At 51.0% G+C, this 22,997-nt stretch overlaps 1 protein-coding gene across 2 annotated transcripts; it reads right to left on the bottom strand.

The window, feature by feature from the left end:
• Positions 1 to 2,453: 2,453 nt before the first annotated feature.
• On the bottom strand, positions 2,454 to 21,691 carry WDR4 (WDR4 tRNA N7-guanosine methyltransferase non-catalytic subunit). 2 transcript variants are annotated; one of them, XM_084755087.1, is made up of 11 exons: positions 21,519 to 21,691; positions 19,669 to 19,737; positions 18,728 to 18,871; positions 10,341 to 10,497; positions 9,668 to 9,780; positions 7,666 to 7,726; positions 6,987 to 7,085; positions 6,191 to 6,255; positions 5,295 to 5,478; positions 4,715 to 4,784; positions 2,454 to 3,312 (listed from the first exon to the last, which is right to left on the bottom strand). In XM_084755087.1, exons 1-11 carry the CDS (start codon positions 21,605 to 21,607, stop codon positions 3,122 to 3,124), a joined length of 1,242 nt encoding a protein of 413 aa, XP_084611213.1. In that variant the 5' UTR covers positions 21,608 to 21,691; the 3' UTR covers positions 2,454 to 3,121. The 2 variants fall into 2 exon arrangements, with proteins under 2 accessions (XP_084611213.1, XP_084611214.1); XM_084755088.1 differs by having other exon boundaries at positions 3,148 to 3,312; positions 4,669 to 4,784.
• Positions 21,692 to 22,997: the final 1,306 nt, after the last annotated feature.

Below are 22,997 nucleotides of genomic sequence, written 5' to 3'. Positions count from 1 at the left end.
CCAAACCAAGACCAAAGAAGCGAGAGTCATACAACATCTGATCAGAACAGACTGTGGACTTAAGTGTAAAATGAAACCAAGAGCCTTTTGGGAAAAAATCAAAAGAAAATATTCCGGATCTAGGACTGGAGGAAGAATTCTCACACTGAGAATTAAAAGCAAGGTCAGGGGGTTGGAGAGGTGACTCATGGGAGCTGCCCTGCAAACTCCACTTATGCAAGGGACTTGAGCATGGATGACTCTGTACCCCACAGAAACGCTTCCTCTTCCCTGTGGACCAAACAGCAGGGACTTGAATGCTCACAGCATCCTTCCGCTTAGCCAGCATTCTTAGGCCATTCAGTGCCTGTGGATAGTCAAGGGGTATTTCCACAGATGGACGACTGAGGCCAGTCTGTCTGCCAGTGTCGGTAGGCAGCAAGTACAAGGGAATGTGGAGTCTCTCGGCAAATGCTGTACCTGAGGGCACCTTCACGTATGTAAATCCAAGTGGTGGAATTCTAGCAGGTACATTCCACACGCACGTTAGCTGTGCTCCACACAGCCTTGCATTGTAATGATTAGAGGGCTATGAACACCACCACATGTATTCAATCAACGAGGGGTGGGGGGGTGCAGAACGCAAGGAATCTCTCTTAAAGCAAGACAGAGAAAGGGAAGTGGTAATAAGGAATGAAGGTAGTTTATGGGGTGCAAGTAGAGGCCAGGTCTAAACTGACAAAAAGGCTGGGAGTGTACACCCAAGTAATCTCTTTGCCTTATAAACTGCCCTGGTTGAAGTATCTTATCAGCAAGTGAAAAGTAACTGAGACACTGTGGCCAGCCTCACGAAATTGACCCTAGCGACAAAAGAGGAAGTCAGGTGCTGCTTCAGAGGTGAAGACACCCTGAAATCATGACACCAACCGCCTAGATCAGACTGGCCTAAAACAGAGGAGTTCAAAGACACAAATCTCACTAAATGAAGTACCAATTAAAATGGGACTCCTCTCAGTCTATTATAGCAGAAATTTCTGGAACAACTTTAAGGGCAAGTATATGGCCTAGCTTAGCAGGAGCCCATAAGAATAAAGCTATGTACCCAGCCTAGAGGCATTAAGGACCCTAAAAGTAGGACCAATTACTGGCTTTGAAGTGATGCTTAAGTGAACAGGGCCAACGGTTGGCCCCATTGCCAGAAGGTAGGCAGGAGCCTGGTGGCCGTCGCTACAGCCTGGCTAGGACATGAAAGCCCAGCACTGCCCTCTACCCCACACCACCGTGTGCCACCTCCACTGGCCACTCATTCAGGTCAGTGGGCTCAGGAACAAACTGCAAGTGGATCCACAAGGGATGTGATGGTGTCACCATGGGGTAGGAAAAAGTCATGACTTTAGGGAGCAAAGTGGAGCCAGGGACTGGGGTTGTTAGGGTGGGCCCATCAGCTGTCACTCACTGCTGTTTGGATCTGTGACACATCAGGGCCATAGGAATAAACTCATCATGAAGGCACCCTTGGAAAGTTACATCCCCCACTCTCATCTTTTTTGACACAGGACTCCCCATCACTATGTGGCTATTTCAGAGCCTATAAGCCAGACACCAAGGAGCTCTGGTGCCTCTGGGTCTAGGAACACATGGCTCTCTCAAGGTTCTGTGCATCAAGCCACAGGCCATGATGGCATAGAAAGAACTGCTGCTTTGCAGGCACAGGCTCTGCCTGGCCCACACATGCCAAAGGGGCTGAGTGAACAGACGCCATCAGCAAAGCTGTATTCTTTGACCCTCAGACTTGAACTTAGTTGTAAAATATTTTTCTTTTGATTTCTTTCCAACTATTTAGAACCATAACATCTTAATTAGATCATTGGACCCAGGCCACAGACCAGTTTGCAGATCCATTTCTTTGGGGACCAAGCATCTCTGCCTCAGTTGATGAGGCAGAACAAGGTTAGCTCTTAGACAGGAGGGCATGCCTTACTCCACGTACACCGCCCTCTCTGCTGACTTTGAGGGAGGAAACAAAGCACTTGGGCACAGTTGAGTCAGGAAGACTTCCTAGTGTGTGTTGTCTGCACGCTTGAATACACTAGTGTGCATGCCCACAGAGGCCAGAGAATGACACTGGGTGCCTTCCCCTATTGCTCTGCATAGATCACTGGATCTCTCACTGGACCTGAAAGGGAACTAGGCTGCCTTGGTCTGCAGCCCCAGTATTAGAGTTGCAGGTGTGAGGTACGTATGGGAGGGTACTTGACTCACGTCTTCTGGTTTCACAGCAGCTGCTTACTCACCAAGCAGCTCCCCAGCCCAGGAACACTTCTCCCAATGCTGTCTGGGACAGCATGGAAAGTAGGCAGAGCTGGGTGGCACCCTTCTCTAACCACCAAGAGCCATGTGATCTGAACAGTATACAGTGTGTATGCTTAAGATCAGCGTTGGAGGCTGCTGCGAAACATTCCAGAAAGCAAAGCTGTGCAAAACTGGTCTTTATTGATGCTGGGTGGTCAGTTGGTTCCCTGCTGTTCTGCAGCATATGCAAAGTTCATATCAAAGCAACAGCCCTGTCACCGGACATCCCCTGTAAAACAAGGCTGCCCTGGCCATGTCCCATTCTCATATGCCTGGAAGCAAGGACTGCTTCCCTGGGATGTACACGCAGCTGTCTTCAGCCCACACTGAGTTCCTCCCATGTGGCTGCAAGAGTGCAGAGCAACAGAAACAGCACCAATGGTCTCCGCTTCCCAACAACAAGCAGCTCCACGTGAGCCATACGACGCTCCACCCGAGAGCCACAGCAGTGCCGTGGAGGCAGGCCTCCTGAAGACCTGCAGAGACCGCACTGTGGGCACTGACGGCCGTGCACGGTGCTGCGGTGAGTGGATCCTTCAATGTGAAGGTGCTCCCACACAGTGTGTAGAATCATTAGCTAAGCTAACACCACATGTCTTCCTGGCAGCCAGCAGGAGCCCCAGGAACCTGTGCTCAGTGACAAAGGCGGTGGCAGAGCCTGGAGACCAGAGACTTTGAGCTAGGGGTGGGGACCGAGCTGCCATAATCTCCCTCTTTATGGAGGAACCAGACAGGAGGGAGAGAGCGGCCCATGGGGCCTCAGAGCTAAGAGCTGCTGCCAAGCCCACTGTCAGCAACTAAGGGCTGACTGGCCTGGGCACGCCCTTTTGGTCTGTTCTGGGGACCCTGGGAGGGGGCTCCTTTGTCGTTTCTTCTTCAGCTGCTGTTGCAGTCTCTCTTCCTTCTTCTTCAGATAAGAGGTCATGTTGTCAAAGGTGGCCTTGTAAAGGCTGCGGAAGCCATCATCTGTGCCAACAGAGCCTATGACAAGGACAAGGACAAGAACACATGCTAGGTGAAATGACTTGGAACATGGCCCAGTGGCCTGTGCTATTTCCACTCACAGGAGGGCTTTGGGAATTCCAACTCCCTGACACCTCAACGACCCTGAGGGGCCTCATGGGACCCTACCACCTGGGATCCGTTCTCAGGCAGGACCTGGGGACTTGCTCAACAGAATGTGGAGAAGGGAAGGGGGAGAGGTGGGAAGTAAAGACAAGGGTTTGGGGACTTCTCATCTGCTGGCTGCAGGCCCTAAACCGGGAGTAACACAGGAATCCTCCAACCATCTGCTGAGCAGGAATGGATCCTACCCAGGGGTCCTGCGAGCAGCCAGTGTCAGTCAACACCAGTGAACAGCAGGCAACCTACAGAGCCCACAGGAGCTACAGAACCCAGACTCGGCAGGGTGTGTGGCTCTGGGTGGTCAGAGCGTGCCACACCACGACAGACTGCAGAGGACTTCCTGGAGTAAGTGTTAAGGTAGGTAAGGAGCTACTGGGACAGCCCCTCAGCCAGTCTCACCCTGGTGAGGCACACCCGAGGACAGGCAGCACTGCATGCCAGAGAGTGCCCTTATGTCACTCTAACCTACAGGAGGGTGTGGTTCCCCGAGCAGCAGCCAAGGACACTACTGAGGATGCACAGGCTAGCGTGGTTCTCTCCCTAGCCACACATGCCACATCTGTGCATGGAGTATCTTAGAAGGGAAGTCGGGCTTTGGCCAGAGCCTGCGCCGGGTAACCCTCCACAAGGCAGACTGAGCACGGCCCAGGCAGTGTGAGAAGTGCAGCAACATGGTCCGAGACTGACCTGTGGCGCAGTCAGGAGTTCCAAGGGTGACCAGCCACAGACCCAGACTGCTAATGCAATTCAGACAGGGCCAGAGGACACAACCCTCTCCCCGCCTTGTCCTGACTACTACTTTTACTTCAACTCGACACAAGCTAGGTCATTCTGAAAGAGGGGGACATCAAATAAGGAAAATGCTCCACTAGACTGCCTTGTGGCGAAAGCCTGTAGGCTTTAGAGGGCAGTTAGATCACAGTTGGTGCAAGCACCTCTGAAAGAAAGTTTAGGAAGCCGAACTTCTAAGAACTTGCAAGCTCTTTTTGGAGTGGTAACTGTTTCATAAAACACTGGGTCTGGGTGGTCTTGCCTGGGTGGTAGCCATTCTTTGGCCAGGAAATTCAACAGTGGACACCCGGAAGCTGCAGCCTCCAGAGACTGAGCGCTGAACTTTGTGTGTCACTGCCCTGAGCCCACATCCTCAGCAGCACACCCTCCTGTTAGCATGTTCACCGGATGCATCTGCTCTGGCTGGAGACCCCTGTTCACCTCCCGCTGGGTCTTATCTGCACCTCAGATCTTACTGAGCTCTCACCTTCCAGCATGGCCCAGCTCTCACGGAGATGGGTGCAGAGTCTCTGGGACACAGCACTTTCAGGAGCAGCCTGCAGGTGACAATTGAGCCAGGTCAGAGCCCAGAGATAGCAGTCAGAGGCCTGACAGGGCCCATCCATGGCTCAGGCTCCCTACCTCTAGGGTTAGTCGTACAAAGCCTTCAGCCTGAGGAGCTGAGCCCAGGAAGCCGAAGCTGGCCAAGAGCCTCATGGGATTGCAGGGATGGCCTCACACTGTTCCCTCCACCCCCTCAGTCCTCAGCAAGGTCCCTGGCACAGCGCCTGCACACAGGAAGAGCACACCCACAGGAGGCCTAGTACTGGCTTTAGCAGTATGGGATGAGATGGGGTGTTAGGACCCATAGCTGAGGCAAATTAACCTCCTGCGCAGGAACCAGTACCCAAACCAGGGAAGGGACAAGCTCACTAGCACTCAACTTCTACACGAGGCCTCCAGCCACAGCTGCCTTGAAATGCGAGCAAGCTGAAGAGGTTCAAGGCTGTGAGAAAATCACAGCTACCACTTTCAATACTTCTGCCACAGCCCCGCCATACTCTCACCTGCCACTGACCACCCACAGGCCTCCAGAGCACGAGGGGAGTGTCACGACAGTCCTGCAGAACCCACAGGCCCTGAGTCTCTTCAAACACGACATCCCATACTCGGTGAGGGAAAGTCAGCTGCTGTCTGAACACCAACTGCTGTCTGCTGACATCAAGCTGGAAGACGAAGACCACAGGAACGCTTTCCAGGAGAGAGAGACTGGTCACCACCTCAACCTCATGCCCAGAGCAAATGCCACACAAGGCATCTTAGCACCAGGCCTGCCCCTGAGTCACCTAATCCCTAGGAGGTAGTGTGAGTTTGCTGTCTAAGTTCTGGGGCAACTAGTTTTTATAGCAAGAACTAACCAATACAAGACAAAGTGAAATAGCTACCCCACCCCAACATATAGACTGGTGTTTGCATTATGATTCTTAACAGTGGCAAAATTACAGTTATGAAGTGGAAACAAAAATAATTTTAGAAGGGTCACGTCACAGCATTAGGAAGGCTGAGAGCCACAGAAGGCCAGGATCTGAAGAGATTCTCCTCTCCAAATCTATATTCTCTATTTGAAGGAGAGCTAAGGGCGTGCCCAAGCTATCACAGGACAGAACGCAGAACACCAAATACTGCCTGGGCATTGACAGGGACAGCAACTCCCTTTGGGTGCCAACTCTCCAGCAGATTCTAACAGGATTGGTTCTGGGTGAATTGGCCTGGGTATCTCCTGTAACTGCCACCATGTGTGCCACTGCTACCCTTTAAGCCAGTGGACATCACCATGTGGCAGGGACAGATTAGAGGGCTCCCTCCCCCTCCCCCAAGAAACTTGAGCAGAGTTAATGGCTACCCGTGTCTTCATTGTATACAATCACAGCCATGGGCCACCAAAGAGAAACCTTTGTCTTACCACTCGCACAGAAGCACCACCCAGCTCTCCTGTCCCCAGAATGCAATCCTGGATGCGGCCAGCCCCTGCAAGAAAAAGCAGCTGCTTACCTAGGCACTGTTGCCAGGGCACCTACGCATCCTTCTCAGCACAGTAGGTAAGGCACGGGCACTATGGTTCCCTCATAATGCAAAGCAGGGCAAGAGAGGACACAGGAGCATCCCTCACACGTGACAGAAGTGTTTCTCTCCCTGCAGGCCTGTGATATGCCTCCAAAGTGACAGAATAGATGGGAAAGCGAGGACATATGGGAAGAGAAGCTGTAATCAGAGACACAACTGTCCTGTTTCATGAAGTACAGAAAAAAAAAAAGCACCTGCCTGCCGCTCATTGGCTGGCCTGGCAGAAGGCAGGCACCATGCTACCCAATTTTAAGACCTGAGCAGCTTGAGAACACTCCTGATGCCAGAGGAAGCGTGGGTACAGCAGGTGTCAAGAGGTACTCCATGAGCACAGAGAATGTTGGGGTACCCCAATACTGACAAACACAGGGGAGGCTGTCTGCCAATATTTTTTTCATGGCCAAGTAGCCTGGAGGCCTTCCTGTAAGCCAGTCCCTGTGTACACACAAGGTACAATGTGATTTGTTTCCCATCAGGTGATCAGGCATCCGCAGACCTGGAAATCCTGTGTGTCTCCCAAGCTGGAGGAAGCCAGACACTGACGACAAAACATTCTGACAGATGACTTCCCCCTCAGAGCAATAGAAGGCACCTGGTGAGCATCCCAGTATCCCAGTTGAACATGAAGCTACTACCTTGTGGCCTGGTTGCTGTGCAGGCTCCTGCAGGCTGGCCAGGTCACAGCACTGAAGCTGGCTGCCACTTCTGTACTCCCAGAGTCTCAGGGTGCCATCCTGTGCATAGACAGAAGGGTCAGTATGTGGGCTCAAGAGGCCTGGGCCAGAAGCAAGGAAAGCTAGGGGAGGGGACACACAAGACACTGAGCATGGCTGGGTGTGGAGAGAGTCCTCTGATATCTAGGGCTCCCATATGAGGAAAATCTCTCTGTGAAGTACCACAAGCTAACTAATTGTGCCACGGAACACCTTGGAAAGCCTCTGTGCTGACAGACAAATCAAGACACCCAGACCATGGCACAACAGGCAAAGGGACCAAAATGGCCCCTATTAAGTAAAGTCTACTTACAATGCCTGCTGTGCTGGGACCAGGGAGATAAACACACATGTGCACACAACTATATACACAGCCCTGGAGGAAGGGGCCACTCTAAGAGCCAGGAAGATGCTCTCCCTAGTGGCCCCCACTACAGACTGGAGCCCTGGCTGCGAACAAGAGGCTGGCTGGGTTTTTTGTTTGTTTTTTATTTTTTGTTTTTTCAAGACAGGCCTGGCTCTGCCTCCCAAGTGCTGGGGATTAAAGGAGTGTGCCACCACCGCCCTACGCTGGCTGTTACCCAGCAAGCACAGCACTTACCCCAGAGGAGGAAAGCAGCAGCTCAGGATGGCTGGGCATGAAAGAGATGCGGCTCACAAACCTGTGGGGAATGGAGGACAGTCACCAGAACATGCCTCACTCACATCCACCGGTACTGACAATATGGCTGGGCACTTTTGAGTCCCCAACATTAATTACATCTGGACCAAGGGTAGCAGGGCCCAGTTCTGCTGGAGCACTGAAGGGCATGCAGCTGTGTGGGGGTGCTACCTCACTCTGTCCCACAAACGGCCTCCCTCAAGAGCCTATGTGCAAGGTCAGTGTTGAGTCTCAGAGCAGCAAAGAGGAAAGGCATACTGCTGAGCAGTTCCAGAAGAACACAAGGATCCCAATCAGAGACTGCGTTATGGAACCCACAAACCGCAGCCTAGCTCTGCACCTCTAACTGCACAGGACAGCAGTGGCCATTTTGCAACTGCACCTGCACACACTAGCTCTCCAGAAATCCCCGCAGCTACCCTGTAGTCCTGGCCCTGCTCATGACCTCCAGCACCTGCCAGGCAACAAGGCTGCCCTTCTCCCAGCTCCTTTTTAAATTTTTCTGTATGTATGTATGTATGTATGTATGTATGTATGTATGTATATATGTATGTATGTATGGTTTTGGTTTTTGTTTTTTTTTTGTGTGTGTGCTCTGTCCACATGTACACCTGCAGGCCAGAAGAGGGCATCAAATTCCAATATAGATGGTTGTGAGCCACCATGTGTTTGCTGGGAAATGAACTCAGGACCTCAGGAAGAGCAGACAGTGCTCTTAACTACTACTGAGCCATCTCTCCAGCCCCTTCTCCCAGCTCTTACTAGACCTCAAGTCATCGCTCACAAGACCCAGGGTTCCTTGGACATGCTGGTCCAGATGATTCCCCTCACACTGTCACCCCCACCCCCAATACCAATACTGACCAGGCCTGGCCTGCGGCTGACCTCTGACCAACAGCTGCCATCTCTGAGGGGGCCTAAGCCTTAGGTCCTGCAAGAGGAATAACCTGTGTGCACGGCACAGGCCCAAATTGCCCCAGTTCTCAGCAGGTGAGAATGGGGACCAGCCTCCACAAGGCTCAACTAAACTGAATCAGCATGTTAAAAGCCACAGAGGGGTCCATCTCTGGCCCTGCAGTAATCCCAGAGGCCAACAGGGACTGCGCATACTAAGTCAGTGGATTCAAGTGACAGATTCCTGCAAGAGGGTGGAGGGAAATTCTCCAAGGAAGCAGGCAGGATCAAGCAGAAAGAGAGGAAGAGAAGCAAAGAGCTGCCACGAAAACACCATTCCTGTCCCAAGACCCACCACGTGAGGCAGGAGTGTATGGAAGACATGGCTGGGGGCCTGAAGTCACACTAAGCTGGGGCAAGGTGACTGACACCAGTCTTCTCCAAGGACAACTTCTGCATCCCACTCCAGAAGCCAAGAGCAGCTCAGAACTGAACAAGTCCTTCGGACTTCTACTGTTGCAGTAGCGTGCTTTCCACTCTGAGTGGTCACACTAAGTGCTGCACCCTGCAATCAACCTCTGGCCAAAGAGCAGTTCACTTCACAGTGCCTCACAACTAGAGCTCACCTGACAGGAGAGCACAGGCGGAGACCAGGCAGGCACTTAACTCCCAACAGTCCATGGGCCTACAGACTGTTGCTCATAGTCTCCTCCTGACTACTTGCAGCCACCAGGCTCTGGCTTCTGGTCCCTGGGTCTAGAAAGGAGTTTCCCATGTAAGACTGTAGAAATGGGCTGAGGAGCACCAGCCTAGGAAGTAAACTTCACGAGGCACCCAGGCCCAGATGTCTATAGCTGTCACACGTATGCGTGTGTGCATGGGTGTGAGAGGGGCAGGGGGTGTGAGCCAGGGGCCAGGAAGGGTCTTCTGAGCCTTTAAGTAGCTCTTATGGAGCCCTACCAGTCCACCAACAGCTAGCACTGCTCCAACCCACCCACACCGATAGACCCAGCCCTCCCTGCCTGAGGAGGGGCAGGGTTGCACTTACTCTGTGTGCCCCAGGCAGAAAGCCTCGATGTTGTGTGGAGCAGCAGCCCAGCTGACCCGGATCTTCTCATCCCGGTCTGCAGTGAGCACGAACTGGTCATCAGGACTCACAGCCTACATCACCAGAGGTCAATAGAAGGAGAGCCACTCACTGGGTGGCCTTGCGAGTACCAAGAGAATGCTCGGATTTTCTCAAGGCCACCCTGAAGGCCTTTTTCAGGGAGCTGCAGTGCAGCTTGGAAGAGCAATGGCAACTGGCAGGGGACAGTGGGAGCATCCCTGGCAGTGCCAAGTTCCCACTCCTCAGCTTAACTGAAGGCCAGAGCCACACCTCTATACACTAAGACTAACCCCAACACCACCCATCCCCCCACACTGTAGGGTAGCAGCCAGAGTCATGCTAAGCACTGCACCCATCCCTTGATTCCACCCCACCTCAGAGATGTAGGTAGGAGGTGAGAAGGGGTCCTCTCAGGAGTATGGCAGAAAAGAGGGGAGACCACAGACCAAGTAGCTCGCACCACCTCCCTACACTGCCCAGACTGTGAGCCAGAAGCGCACAGTGACCATCCACTTCACCTCCTGCTGCTCTGGGATCCCCATGCCCCTCCCCTCTCTGTCCCTGACCCTTTGCGAGCCTTGGTGGCAGTGGACAGTGTTGTGTCCCCACATACCACATCTAGCAGCATGGAGAGGTGCCCCAGTTCCAACCTGCCACATCCATCAGGCTCCAGCACCGAGAAGGAGTAGACGTCTCCAGACTTGTCAGCCACCAAGACTCGATCCTCCGCGGCTGTGAAAGTCAGGGCAGTGCACCTCCGCACCACCGTCCTGCAGGACCAGAGGTGAGCTGCTTAGTGTCTAAAGCCAGCACAGGCCCCCACAGAGCCATAAGCCAATTTAAAATAGCTAGACTTCCAATACTTTGACTTTCCTAGTGCCCTGCTCTCATTTTAGCCAGTGGGACTGTAAAGCAGACCTTCTCTTCCCCAGCTCTGCTCAGCTGTGGGCTGACCAGGGTGCTGACCGCAACTGAAAGGCGAGTCTAAGCTGGCATGCTCCACAGGCCTTGGGTAGGAAACCCATTTTCAACTTAACAGTTCTAACTTAGGAAGAACCAATAGGGCATGACCCTATTGCAGGTTGGGAGCACCTACTCTACATGCAGTCAGCCTCTTTCATTGCAGAATGTGGAGCCCCAAACACAGCTGTATGTTTGAAAAGCTTATAATAAAATGCTGCAAAATTGTTTCCTACCCCTGAACCTGCTACTCATCTGAAGGAGACAAGTGCCAGCTATGCATGTGTGCTATGTGGACCTCAGCCCGGGAGTCTCCCCACCCAGCAGGACCACCCCGTTCTACCTACTTCCCCTCCCCATCGCTGCCCCACCACCCCTCCCACCACCTCTGTGACTCTGCTTCTGGGTCTGTGCCTAGAGTCGAAGCCCACAGCTACGATCAGGCTGCCCAGAACAGTGTGGGCCACAGGCAATACAGAGCAGCCACAAGACACCCAGAATCCGCAGTAAAAGATACAGAGACAGTGTTGGGGACCACTTAAGTCTATCAAATTCAACCCATGCACAGCAGTCCTTGGCCTAGGTCCCAGGATAAGTTCTGCCGGCAAGCTGGCTCAGCTAAGTGGCACTGATTACAGTGGTCCACTCCTCTCCCATACCAGGGGATGGCACCCAGACCCCTGTCCCCAGCAGCTACATACCATATCCCTCTGCACCCACCATCCTCTAGGACACATGTTCCAACACTGCTCCGCAGGGCATGTACCCTCATCACAGAAGCCCTGGCCTCGCTGCTTCCCTTGTGTCGCTGGGGCAGAACAGGACCCACACACTCACAGCCCCAAGCTGACCACATGCAGGCCTCAAACAGAACCTGAAGCTTGAGGACAGTGTTCCACTCGAGACAAGAAGAAAAGGGAGGGGCTCGGCAGCAGCACTATTGCTGCTCTAGGCATCAGGGCAGCTGCAGTGGGTGCTCCACAGTGGAGAACAGGAGAAAGACAATTAGGCCCTGGAGCCAATGGATCAAAACAAATGGCCTGAACAGCCTAGCAACCAAGCCTGTGCTAATGGGTCGAACGAGCAACCGTGCCAAACCCAAGCTCAAGCTCTGCGCAGGGGTCAAGGCGACACAGGAGGACCCCAGGATCCCATCTTCCCAGAGCTCTCTTCCTGTATGATTCCTGCCACACTGCTGCGACTCAGCTCCAGGCAGACACCAAGCGCCTCTCAGACTGTGCCATAGAGGCCCCAGGAAGGCACCTGATGTGGGTGCAAGCTTGGAGTTAGGGCCCAGGTCAGAACACCAGCAAGAAAGGAGGTGGGCATCACCCCAAGAACTGAGGCAGCAGACTCCAATGAACTCTATGTCACAGCACGTGCTGGGCACTTCCATAATCTTCTGGTCTTAGGGCTTATGGTCAAGAGCCCCACAGAACAGTGAGCACTCTCCTCTCTGGTGGGCTCCAGGGGACGGGGAACACACTGGTCTCTGCCAAAGTGCCTCACTGCTGGGCCCTAAAGCTCCCATTTACATATAGATGGCACTGCCCCAGGCCAGCCTTCAGAACCACACTGCTTAGGTCCTGCCAGGCACCAAGGATCTCAACTGCTACATGATGAGAAAACACACACTTCTGCAGACTGGAGAATGGCTCCACTGTTAAAGACAACAGCTCTCTTGCAGAGGACCCGAGTTCCTAACACCCAAGAGGTAGCTCACCATCATTTGTAACTCTAGTCCCAAGGGATCCAACATCCTCTTTTGGCCCCGTCAGGCACACACTCAGTGTACACAGAGACAAGCAGGCGGATGCACACACATAAATAAAAATAGTATTTTCAAAATAATTCTTAGTGGCTGAAGATGATCTGCAAAACCTTACACACGCCATGAGGCACACAGCAGCCCTAAGAGACACTTCTAAAGCAGGGGAACATGGAGACAGATACAGCGCCTTTGGAGGGTACTCTGTGACCACAGGCTAAATGACAAGTACAGCTCCTCTGACCAGCAACTGACTCTGGAAACATCTACAGACTTACTCACAAATGCAAAACAGTACACGCTTGTCCACTGAGGTGCCTCCTAAAGTAGCAAAATGTAAGAGAAAAATGTCCATCAACAGAGAGGCTTTAGGAATCCTACTGTGGGCCCACCCAGTGGAGCTCCACAGCCACGGCAGTCCCAGGATGCTATGCAGCCTGCACTACTGCTGCTGCCTTCTAAGCCACACCCCATTCTCCCACATACCCTCATCCCAGAAGGCACCTGGGTCTCCTTGTAGAGTTCCCTCGCTGTGCTGCTGGCCTGCTGCAGGGCCCAGGATCAAGGAGGGTCAGTGTGAGGAGTGTCTAGAGAAGCCCCACAGAGAATGCCAAGTGAAGTGTCAGAGGCTCCTACTGCCCCTTGAATGGTCCCGAGCCATTGCACACCATGTTGATCTATTAGGGACTCCTAATCCGAGGCTAGGGAGGTGACTTCAAAGTCTCCTGAGGTGACCTTGCCTCCCCATCACATTTTTTTATACTTACACCAACCTGATTGATTGCTATTGGTACGTGAGGCTAACATAGGATGGTCTGACTGGCCCTTTAATCGTATAAAGGCTTATACACTGCACAATAACGTTAGATCTGCACACCTAGAGTCTGCTCTCTGGAGTCTGATTCCCAGAATTCTGTGTGGTACTCTTCCCCTCCCCACCCCATTCCTGATCCTCACAGCTGGTGCCCATACAGCAGGGACAACAGGAACCCCATAATCAATGCAAATGAGTGGACCTCTTTACTCAGGATGAGTAACTCAAATTCTCAGTGAAAAGAGAATAAGTTAAAAATCCTGAAAGGGAGCCAGGTGCGGTGGTACATGCCTGTAATCCCAGCACTCAGGGAGACAGAGGCAGGCGAATCACTGTTGAGTTGGAGGCCAGTCTGGTCTACAAAGCGAGTCCAGGACAGCCAGGGCTACACAGAGCATACCCGAAGGTATTCTACAGAGTATGTGACTTTCTCAGATTAAAAACTTAACTTTTATGTTTATTCTATGTTAATAGAATGTTAATTCTATGATACTTAAACTGTGTCCTTGGATGCTGGTAGGGGAGATCTGGGATGGCAGACTTGGGAGCGGACTGCAACTCTTGCCGAGAAGAAAGAGCTAGAGGACGACCTCCCACCCTACTTTCCCCCTATAGTTATGGCTGTTCTTAGCTACCTTCAGGGATCTGCTGTCACATGACCTTTGACGTTGGTGGCAGAGCCTGGAGAGACAGAAAAGGCCGAGGACTGTCGTGAGCAGGCATACTCTGACCACTGCTGGGGCCATAGATAAGGACCCAGCCAAACCAAAAGTCAGTTCCCTAGTGGATCAGCTTGGTGAAAGTGAGACTGAGGGAGAATGGCCGCCGCCATCACACTCTGTCCCAGTGGTGCGGTCTCAGAGGGAACAGTGGTGGCTTCCTGCTCCCCTGCAGGGACATGCCCAATGTGGCTGAGGGGACGGCCTCCCACACAGATTCTTGGGTATCCCCCTCTAGTTCTCCTGCAACATGTATGTTGCCCCTCTACAAGGCTATATTAAACCCTAAAAAAGGACGACTTTTCACCACCCAAGCTTGTCTGTAATTCTCCAGCCCCGGGGTGGCGACAATCCTCCTCAAAGAGTTTGGGAAGCACATCGGAGAAGCAGTTAGTGAGAATGGGCTGCATGCACCGTTCCTTAGTCAAATGTTTTAGTCTTTTTTTTTTCTTCCTTTTCTTTTTTGGTTTTTTCGAGACAGGGTTTCTCTGTGTGGCCCTGGCTGTTCTGGACTCACTTTGTAGACCAGGCTGGCCTCCAACTCACAGGGATCCACCTGCCTTTGCCTCTGCCTCCTGAGTGCTAGGATTATAGGTGTGTGCCACCACGCCCAGCTAATTTATTTTTATTTTGTGTGCATTTGTGTTTCTCGATCTTGAAGTTACAGACAGTTGTGAGCTGCCATGTGGGTGCTGGGAACTGAACCCAGGTCCTCTGGAAGACAGTCAGTGCTCTTAACCTCTGAGCCATTTCTCCAGCCCCCGGCCATCACTTTAAAAACACTCCAGGATTGAAAAAATATTATATGAGCAATCTTATCCAAAGGGCAGTTCCTACAATGGAAATCTGCATGATTTCCACTGATGATGAGGGAGAAGTCCTCAGACAAGGAAATTTGGCTCAGAATGTTCAAATCCCTGCTGAGCCTCCAGGGAGAAGGTAATTTTATGCTTCCCCTGCTACTCAAATGCTAGGCCTCCTAAACTACTGCACTCAGATGCGTTTGTGTGCCATGCAGGCCACACAGAAAACTACCAAGGGTGCTATACAGGACCGCTCAGTGGGTTAAAACAAAAGCCAAAGGATCAATTTGTCGACTTTGTCTATAGAGTGCAAGAAGCAGTCAATCGGCAGGTACAACATTACGCCGCCACACATGTCTTAACAAAAGTACTCGAACAGGAGGCTGTTGATCCACTGCAGAGTAGAGACAGGAAGACTGGATGACTGCCACTGGAGACTTAGGTACTACCCTCATCAGACAGAAAACTTGGCAGCCACTCTAGTTATACACTTAAAAACACAGGACATTGGAGATAAAAGCAAGGCAGAATTTGAACATGTAAGGGCGGACCATGTTGTCCATCAATGTCCTAATAAGATGCAAGACAAAACTGGAAAATGCCCCCTCCAATCTTCCCAAAAGGTAAGAAAGGGCTCCATTGGGCCTAAGACTGCTGCTCCAAAACTACCAAACTTCCAGCAGGGCAACCCCCAGCCCCTCAACTAAGGGGGGAACCCAGGGAAATATTATGGACAATTCCTGTTAGTGTGCATCAGGCCCGCCTTCTGTTGAAATTAGAGGATAACATATGTTGTGGTATTATTGGTAGCAGGGTGGAGGGAACTTGTTTAAGAAGGAAGTTAGGCTGGGCAGTGGTGGCATACGCCTTTAATCCCAGCACTTGGGAGGCAGAGGCTGGTGGATCACTGCGAGTTTGAGGCCAGCCTGGTCTACAGAGTGAGTCCAGGACAGCCAAGCAGCCAAGGCTACACAGGGAAACCCTGTCTCAAAAAAAAAAAAAAGGGAGGAAGTTGCCACTTTTTGGAAACTTTGCCCCAAAACCACATGTGAAGGGCATTGGAAGCCTGATACAGTCTTGGCTAACAGCTCAGGCAATCCCATGGTGTGATAATGATGGTAATCAAGGGGCAATTACACCCCCATGCTGGTAGGCCTTCCCAACAGCCTCTGGGGAAATGTCTTGGAAGATACGGATGTAGTCATCACCAGATTCCAATTCCCCCTAAAATTGATATGGAATTCTGATAAGCCTATGTGGGTGGATCAATAGCCAATAGCGGGAGAAACCACTAGGAATTGCTCAAGCTTGTCCAAGAACAACTTGGCTGTGATCATATAGAGCTTTCTACTAGTCCTTGGAATTCTCCTGTCTTTGTTATAAAAAAGAAGTCAAGCAAATTTAGATAGATTCTTTCATGACCTCAGATCTACCAATGCTGCTATGCAGACATGGGGACTACCCAGACCAGCCTCCCTGCATTAGCTGCAGTCCCTCGTGGATACTGTATTGTCACCATAGATTGTAAAGGTTGTTTTTTTCTCTATTCCTCTATATCCAGAGGACAAAGATTTGCCTTCTCTGTGCCTGGAATTAATAATAAAATACCTATGAGCAGCTATCAGTGAAAGATATTGCCACAGGGGATGAAATAGCCCTACTGTTTGTCAGATTTATTGGGGGGGGGGCTATTAAAAAGGTGGCCAGTGACTGTTCTGTGATCCATTACATGGATGATACCTTGATTGATCACCCTGAGCAACAAACCCTACAGCGCAAGCTCCGGGATAGCTCTACTGCTTGGAGAAGGCACAAACTCAAGAACTGTATTTGTTTTGAGGACACACAGTTATCTCCTATGCTATTAGGCCCCAAAGCTACATTTCTCCTTTCCCACACCCTCCCCCCCACTGGCTTCCATGCAGACCTTTCTGGGGAACTTGGCATGGGTTAGACCTTGCCTTCCTGTTACCACAGGATAGCTTACCCCACTTTCTTCAGCTCCATGGTGCCAAATAGCCAGAGGAGATTTAAACCATTACAAAGGAGATGAAACAGGCTCTACAGGATGCTAACGCAGGCTTTCGCCAAGCCTTCTACATCAGTTTGATCCTACTAGTGAGGTTTGAGGCATTGTGATGCCCACGCAGGGATTTCCTACTGGGGCACTCTTCCAACTGCCCAATAAAATATTATACAAGGTTCATTTGGCGTATTCTTCTGCTCCTAATGTTACAGCTTTTATACATAATATTTTCACTCTTGCACTAATGGTGCTTAAAACATGCCTTTTATTGTTCGGTAAAAAGTTAGAATCAGGGGCTGGAGAGATGGCTCAGAGGATAAGAGCACTGGCTGTTCTTCCAGAAGTCCTGAGTTCAATTCCCAGCAACCACATGGTGGCTCACAACCATCTATAATGTGATCTGATGCCCTCTTCTGGCCTGTAGGTGTATGTGAAGGCAGAGCATTGTATACATAATAATAAATAAATAATTACTTTAAAAAAAAAAAGCCAGCATCAATTATTCTTCCAATTTCGCAGGACTTCTTGCCTGGTTGTTCTCACCCCATTCTATTGCTCAGCTTTTTCTGTTAAATTTCCAGGGTAAAATAGATAACTATTTCCCTCAAAATAAAATCCTATCCATACTTCCTGTAACCCATGACTCCTAGGCGGTACTTATTAGAAAAACCCATCCCTGATGCCCCTTCAGGCTTTACAGACTTTGCAAAGACATGTTTTGGCTGTTATTCACTCGTGTCATTCCCACAAACCTACAGTGTTTAGCAGTTGCTTTGAGGGATCTGTGCAGTTAGGAGAATAGTTGGCCTTTCCTGTCCCAATCAGCACATCCTGACACTACTAGCACCATGCCTGTCACCATGGCATCCCGAGCGACCAACCAGAATAAACCCTCCCTCCCTTGAGTTGCTTCTGCTGGGTACTTTGAAACAGCAACAGAAAACTGATGGGTAAAGCCAAGCACAGTTCAATCAACAGCGAGGTTAGGGGTGTGCACAATGAGGCCCTGGCTGACTCCAGCTGGGGTGGGGGTGTGCACAATGAGGCCCTGGCTGACTCCAGCGGGGGTGGGGTGTGCACAAATGAGGCCCTGGCTGACTCTGCTCCATGTGCTGATGCCACAGAAGGATCAGAGATTCAGGAGGCCCAGAGCATCTGTATCAGAAGGCTGTCAGAGCCAACAAAATTGTACCACAGCAACACCCACCTCCATTCACAAGGACAAGGTGGCACTGAGAAAGATTCAGTCTCCTCCTCTTCACCACCACCACCAACCCCGCCCCCACACCATGGGCCCATCTCTCTCCCTGCACCTTGCCTTCAGAAAGGACAGTTACAGTTTGAGAGGAGGAGTAAGTGGTATAGAGTGTTTATGCAACTCCTGGGAGAGTGGAGTAGTCACCTGAACTCCTGCCCAGGTGCTGGTCTCACCCAACACCTAGTACCTTGACAGACATCCGTCCTACCTCAGACTCAGTAGGATGCGCCTGCTCACCCAGCTCACATATGCCGCACCCACTTCCACTTCCCCAAAGCCCTGACACTCTCAGTGTGAGCCAACAGTCCTACTCCTGCAGGCCATGAGGCCACAGCAATGTGGAAAGCATAGCACCACAGCCTCTGAGTCCTGACACTGTAGCCAGGAGCCTTTCTGCATTTCCAAGCTGAAGAGCCTGAAATTGGCTACTTAGCCCCACAGCACCCAGTGAGGGAAAGCAGGCCCATGCCACCCTCTCCTGCTGTTAGGATTCAGTCAGTTAACACAAGTAAAGCTTGGCAAGCAGTGTCTCACACACAGCTGGCCCTTCACACTAGCTGCTTGTGACAACGGTTACTCTCACTGCTCTACTGACATGCAAGGATAAGGGGTGCATGGGACATCTCAATGACGCAGGGGTAGCATTTCATACCTGACACTCAGACATTGCCATGGTTTTGTACGGAAAAGAATCAGACGCTTACTGTCATCAGTTAAAGCAAAATGGCTGCCAGACTTGGAGAAGGTGGACGCCAGAATCGTGTCACTCCCCTTGTCTGCGGGCTGTCCGTCCTCCCTGAAAGAAGGGCAGGGCCAGAGAGGAAGACAATTAGGCCTCAGCTGAGTCTCCAGGTCTGTCCGTCCTAACACAGGTAGAAAATGCTTGGTTAAGCAGTTCGTGTACCCAGAGCATAATACAGGGTAAGGGGACCTGAGGAAGTTCAGCGAACAGCTCTGATTTTCCAGCCTTGAAACCCAACTCAACAAGATGTCTCTGCAAACGTGTTGACATCCAGGGTAGGCTGAAAGAATTCTCAGCAATCCCAGGCCTAGCCCTCGAGGACATGGATTCCAAGGCCAGAGGCAGAGACCAGTAATATTAATGATAGAGTCACAAGACCAAGCCACCACACAAAGCAATCACACGCTGCTGTGTACTTGTCAATTAGTCAATGTCCCACACCTGCCCTCAAGGCATTTGAAATGGTCACTATTAATTTAAGGAGCCAGCAACAAAAAAAAATGAGTACTAAAGAAACTAAAAGTACTTGGGAAGTATTCTGAACGCCTAAATTTAAAGTTACTTCCATGGCCAGGCATGGTGGCACACGCCTTTAATCCCAGCCCTTGGATCTCTGTGAGTTCAAGGCCAGCCTGGTCTACAAATAGAGTCCAGGACAGCCAAGGCTACACAGAGACACCCTGTCTAGAAAAAAATAAAAAAATAAAATAAAGTTATTTCCATGTTTCTTTCTGAAATGGAACTTAGCCCAACCCCTGAAGTAGGTTACAAAAAACTAGGACTTGAGCGAGGCAGCACAAGCCCTGGCTCAGCACTCAAACAGCAAGCGAGCGCACTTCGCCACATCTCACCCCTTATCTTCTGGCGTGGACTTCTTCTCTGTGGCACTGCAGTCATATGTGAAGATGCAACCTTCATCACTAAAGGGAAGGAACAGGAGTGAGCAATTATTAGCAAACATACGGGATGATCTCACTTCACTCTTGGAACAAAAACATTCCGTCGCTGTGAAGTTATGGGTCTTGTCCATAACAGAGAAAAGGCAAGAACTGTCACCTGCTTAACCACCTAATGGTACACACCACAGTCAGTCAGCACAGCTCTGTTCCAAACCAGTGCAGTATGGCGTGGTGGTGCAAGCCTGGAATCAGCGTGTTCTTCTTTCAGGCACCAAACTGTTGACTCTAAGAAATTATCCTTTGATATTGTTTTATTGTTGTTTATTGTGGTGGTGGAGGCTTCTCTGTTTAGCCTTGGCTGTCCTGGAATCGCTCTGTAGACCAGGCTGGCCTCGAACTCAGAAAGATCCACCTGCCTCTGCCTCTTGAGTGCTGGGACTAGAGGTGTGTGCCACCACTGCCAGACTCCGATATTGTTTTCTTTTCTTTCTTTTTTTTTTTTTTTTTCTTTTTTTGGTTTTTCGAGACAGGGTTTCTCTGTGTAGCCTTGACTAGCCTAGACTTTGTAGACCAGGCTAGCCTTGAACTCACAGTGATCTGCCTGCCTCTGCCTCCCAAGTGCTAGGATTAAAGGCGTGTGCCACCACCGCCCGACAACTCTGGTATTGTTTTCAACTGGGTTTTGCTCCCAAATTAAAACAGCTGAGGTTTTCCTTACCTAGTTGAAGTCTCACCTGCTAGGGAAAAAGCCCCCATGAGCCTCAGGCACTCCTATAGGAATCACCTACTTTCCTTATTAGACCCTAAACTCCCTTCTGTTGCTCTGACCCTGGACTCTGGCACATTAAACCATCGTGTACTACTGACAACCTACAAAGTGGCTGCACCAAAGACACTTCCAATTAAACACTGAACTGCAGAAAGGAAAGTTATTTTCCAATACTGAAACTTGGCTGGCCGCTAGCACTCCCCCAAAGGCACAAACCGAGGAGCATGTCTATCTTCAAATGCCAAGGTACCACAACTAAATGAGAAAAGGAAAACGAAGCCAAAATGGACCGCCAATGATTCCCAAAAGTTCTGGGAATCAATTACTTGCTCAACACTCACTGATTTAAGAATCCTTTGACCTAGCACTAGGGATACATAAAGACAGAAATAACAAAGCACCTGGGCGTGGTGGCGCACGCCTTTAACCCCAGCCCTCAGGAGGCAGAGGCAGGTGGATCTCTGAGTTCGAGGCCAACCTGGTCTACAAAGCGAGTCTAGGACAGCCAAGGCTAACGCAGAGACCCTGTCTCGAAAAACCAAAAACTAAAAATAACATAAAGCAAAACCAGTCGTGTGAGGGGCTTCCAGGAAGATGCCCACACCAGACTCTCCGTGCATCCTGGGTTTGGGGGGTGTCGTATTAAGAACCCAAAAACTCAGAAGAGCAACTAGAGCCAGGTTGCTGGACGCAGACCAGGGAGAGAGGAAGCACGTTCTGCCCTCAGTGAGACCCGGCAGCGTTCCCGAATACATGCATGCCTCTCATTAGGGAGGTTCCAAGCAGGTCAGGATCGAACGCCAAGGACCAGAAGCCTGGACAACGCGACACCCACCATGACCCGGCCCTCCCGACGCCACGCAGGCGCCGCCGACTTCGGAAGCACCCGACTCTGAACCGAGAGAGTGCCCCGGACCTGGTGTGCAGGTCGTGGGGTGCTTGGTCGGGGTTGAAGAGGACAGGGAATCCAGGAGGAGGCTTCACACGGGACAGCGGCGGTCCGGCCCCGCAGTCCGCGGCCCGGGCCTCTTACCTGCTCGCAGTGGAGAAGGCTAGGAACCGGCTGCCACCCCGCACGACTAGCGTCTGGCCGCACAATGCCAGTCCCACGGAGCTCGCCATGGACAAACCCGCGGCCTCCGCACGCGCGTGAAGCGCACAGCCCTTCCTGCTGGCGCCGGCCAGTGACGTCACTCAGCGCCGCGCATGCGGGCCTGGAGCATGCGCACAGGGAGTAGTCTCCTTTGAACTGAGTGCTTCAAGGGTGCTAATGCTGTGGAGCCCCCACGTGCTTTTCGTATTGATTGGCTTTTCGGCCAGTCAGGCTAGGTGGTTCCTCTTGGACAGAGCCTGGTACCCAGCGGGTAGTGGTAAAAAGCTGCTGAGTGCGGTCAGTACTAGATGGCCAGGCCCAATATGTGGCCCTATGTGAGTAGGAGACCGAACTGTCTCAGTTTGGTCAAGGCAGAGGTCGCTGGAAATGTGTTACTTACCCTCCTCCATGTAGGAGGAAGACGCCTTGGACCCCAAGTGTCAAACGTGTTTATCTAACAGTGTGCCTGTCCAAACCTCCAAAAGATTCCTTCCATCCATATCAGTGACTCTCAAGGTCCAGAATGCTGTAGTCTCTTACAGGTTGGATGTGGACCTCCAAGGCATCTCCTAAAAAGATGGTTATCTGCCCCACCCACCCAACACATCCTAGCGAAGGTAAAAGAATAAAAAATGAAATCCTAGCCGGGTGCGGTGGCACACGCCTTTAACCCGAGCACTTGAGAGGTAGAGGCAAGCAGGTCTCTGAGTTCCAGGTCAGCCTGGTCTACAGAGCGTGTCAAGTCTACACAGAGAAACTCTGTCTTGAAAACAAACTAGATTAAAAAAAAAAAACTACCACAACTTTCACCGCAAGGGGAATAACAGATAGTTTATTCTGACCAACCACATCTTAAGAGCACAGATTTTGGGTTGGAGAGATGGCTCAGCGGTTAAGAGCACTGGCTGCTCTTCCAGAGGTCTTGAGTTCAATTCCCAGCAACCACATGGTGGCTCACAACCATCTACGATATCTGGTGCCGCCTTCTGTCTTGTAAGTGTGCGTGCAGATAGAACATTGATATGCGTAAAATAAGTACATAAAAAAAAAAAAACCAAAGCACAGATTTCGGTTCCAAGTTCCAATATGGACTCAGTTTCATGAAGTTTCTACAGTAACAGAACAAAGTCTCTTAGCCCTTTGATTGGTGGAGAAGAAGGGTTTGGTTAAGTTAATACATTCCAAGGTTTTAATCTATTTGTCAGTATGTTAGGTGATACTCAGAGGGGTAAAAGAAATGGCTGTTTAGGGGCTAACACTATCCCAAGATAACTGTAAGTGACTCTGGGCCTGCAACAGGCCCGCCTCCCTACATCACTGCAGTTGTAACGAGTCAATCAGCCTCTGCAGACACAGCGTCTTTTCAGGAACTCTGCACACATCCAAGTTCAGTTTGCTGCATCAAGGGATTTGTTTTTG

Source organism: Acomys minous (genome assembly GCF_964271855.1).
Source record: "Acomys minous genome assembly, chromosome: 13".
In the NCBI taxonomy this organism is placed as follows: Eukaryota; Metazoa; Chordata; class Mammalia; order Rodentia; family Muridae; genus Acomys; species Acomys minous.
Note: the sequence above shows the minus strand (reverse complement) of the source record. Positions and strands in the feature narration are given on the sequence as shown.

Bases quoted from the DNA above. Each gene is read 5' to 3' on its own strand.
- WDR4 (XM_084755087.1), bottom strand. From the start codon at position 21,607: ATGGCGAGCTCCGTGGGACTGGCATTGTGCGGCCAGACGCTAGTCGTG. The intron at 10,498-18,727 runs GTATGAAATGCT...CTGGTCCTGCAG, and splicing joins TGGCAATGTCTGAGTGTCAG to GACGGTGGTGCGGAGGTGCA. The intron at 6,256-6,986 runs GTAGTAGCTTCA...TTTTTCTTGCAG, and splicing joins CACAGCAACCAGGCCACAAG to GGGCTGGCCGCATCCAGGAT.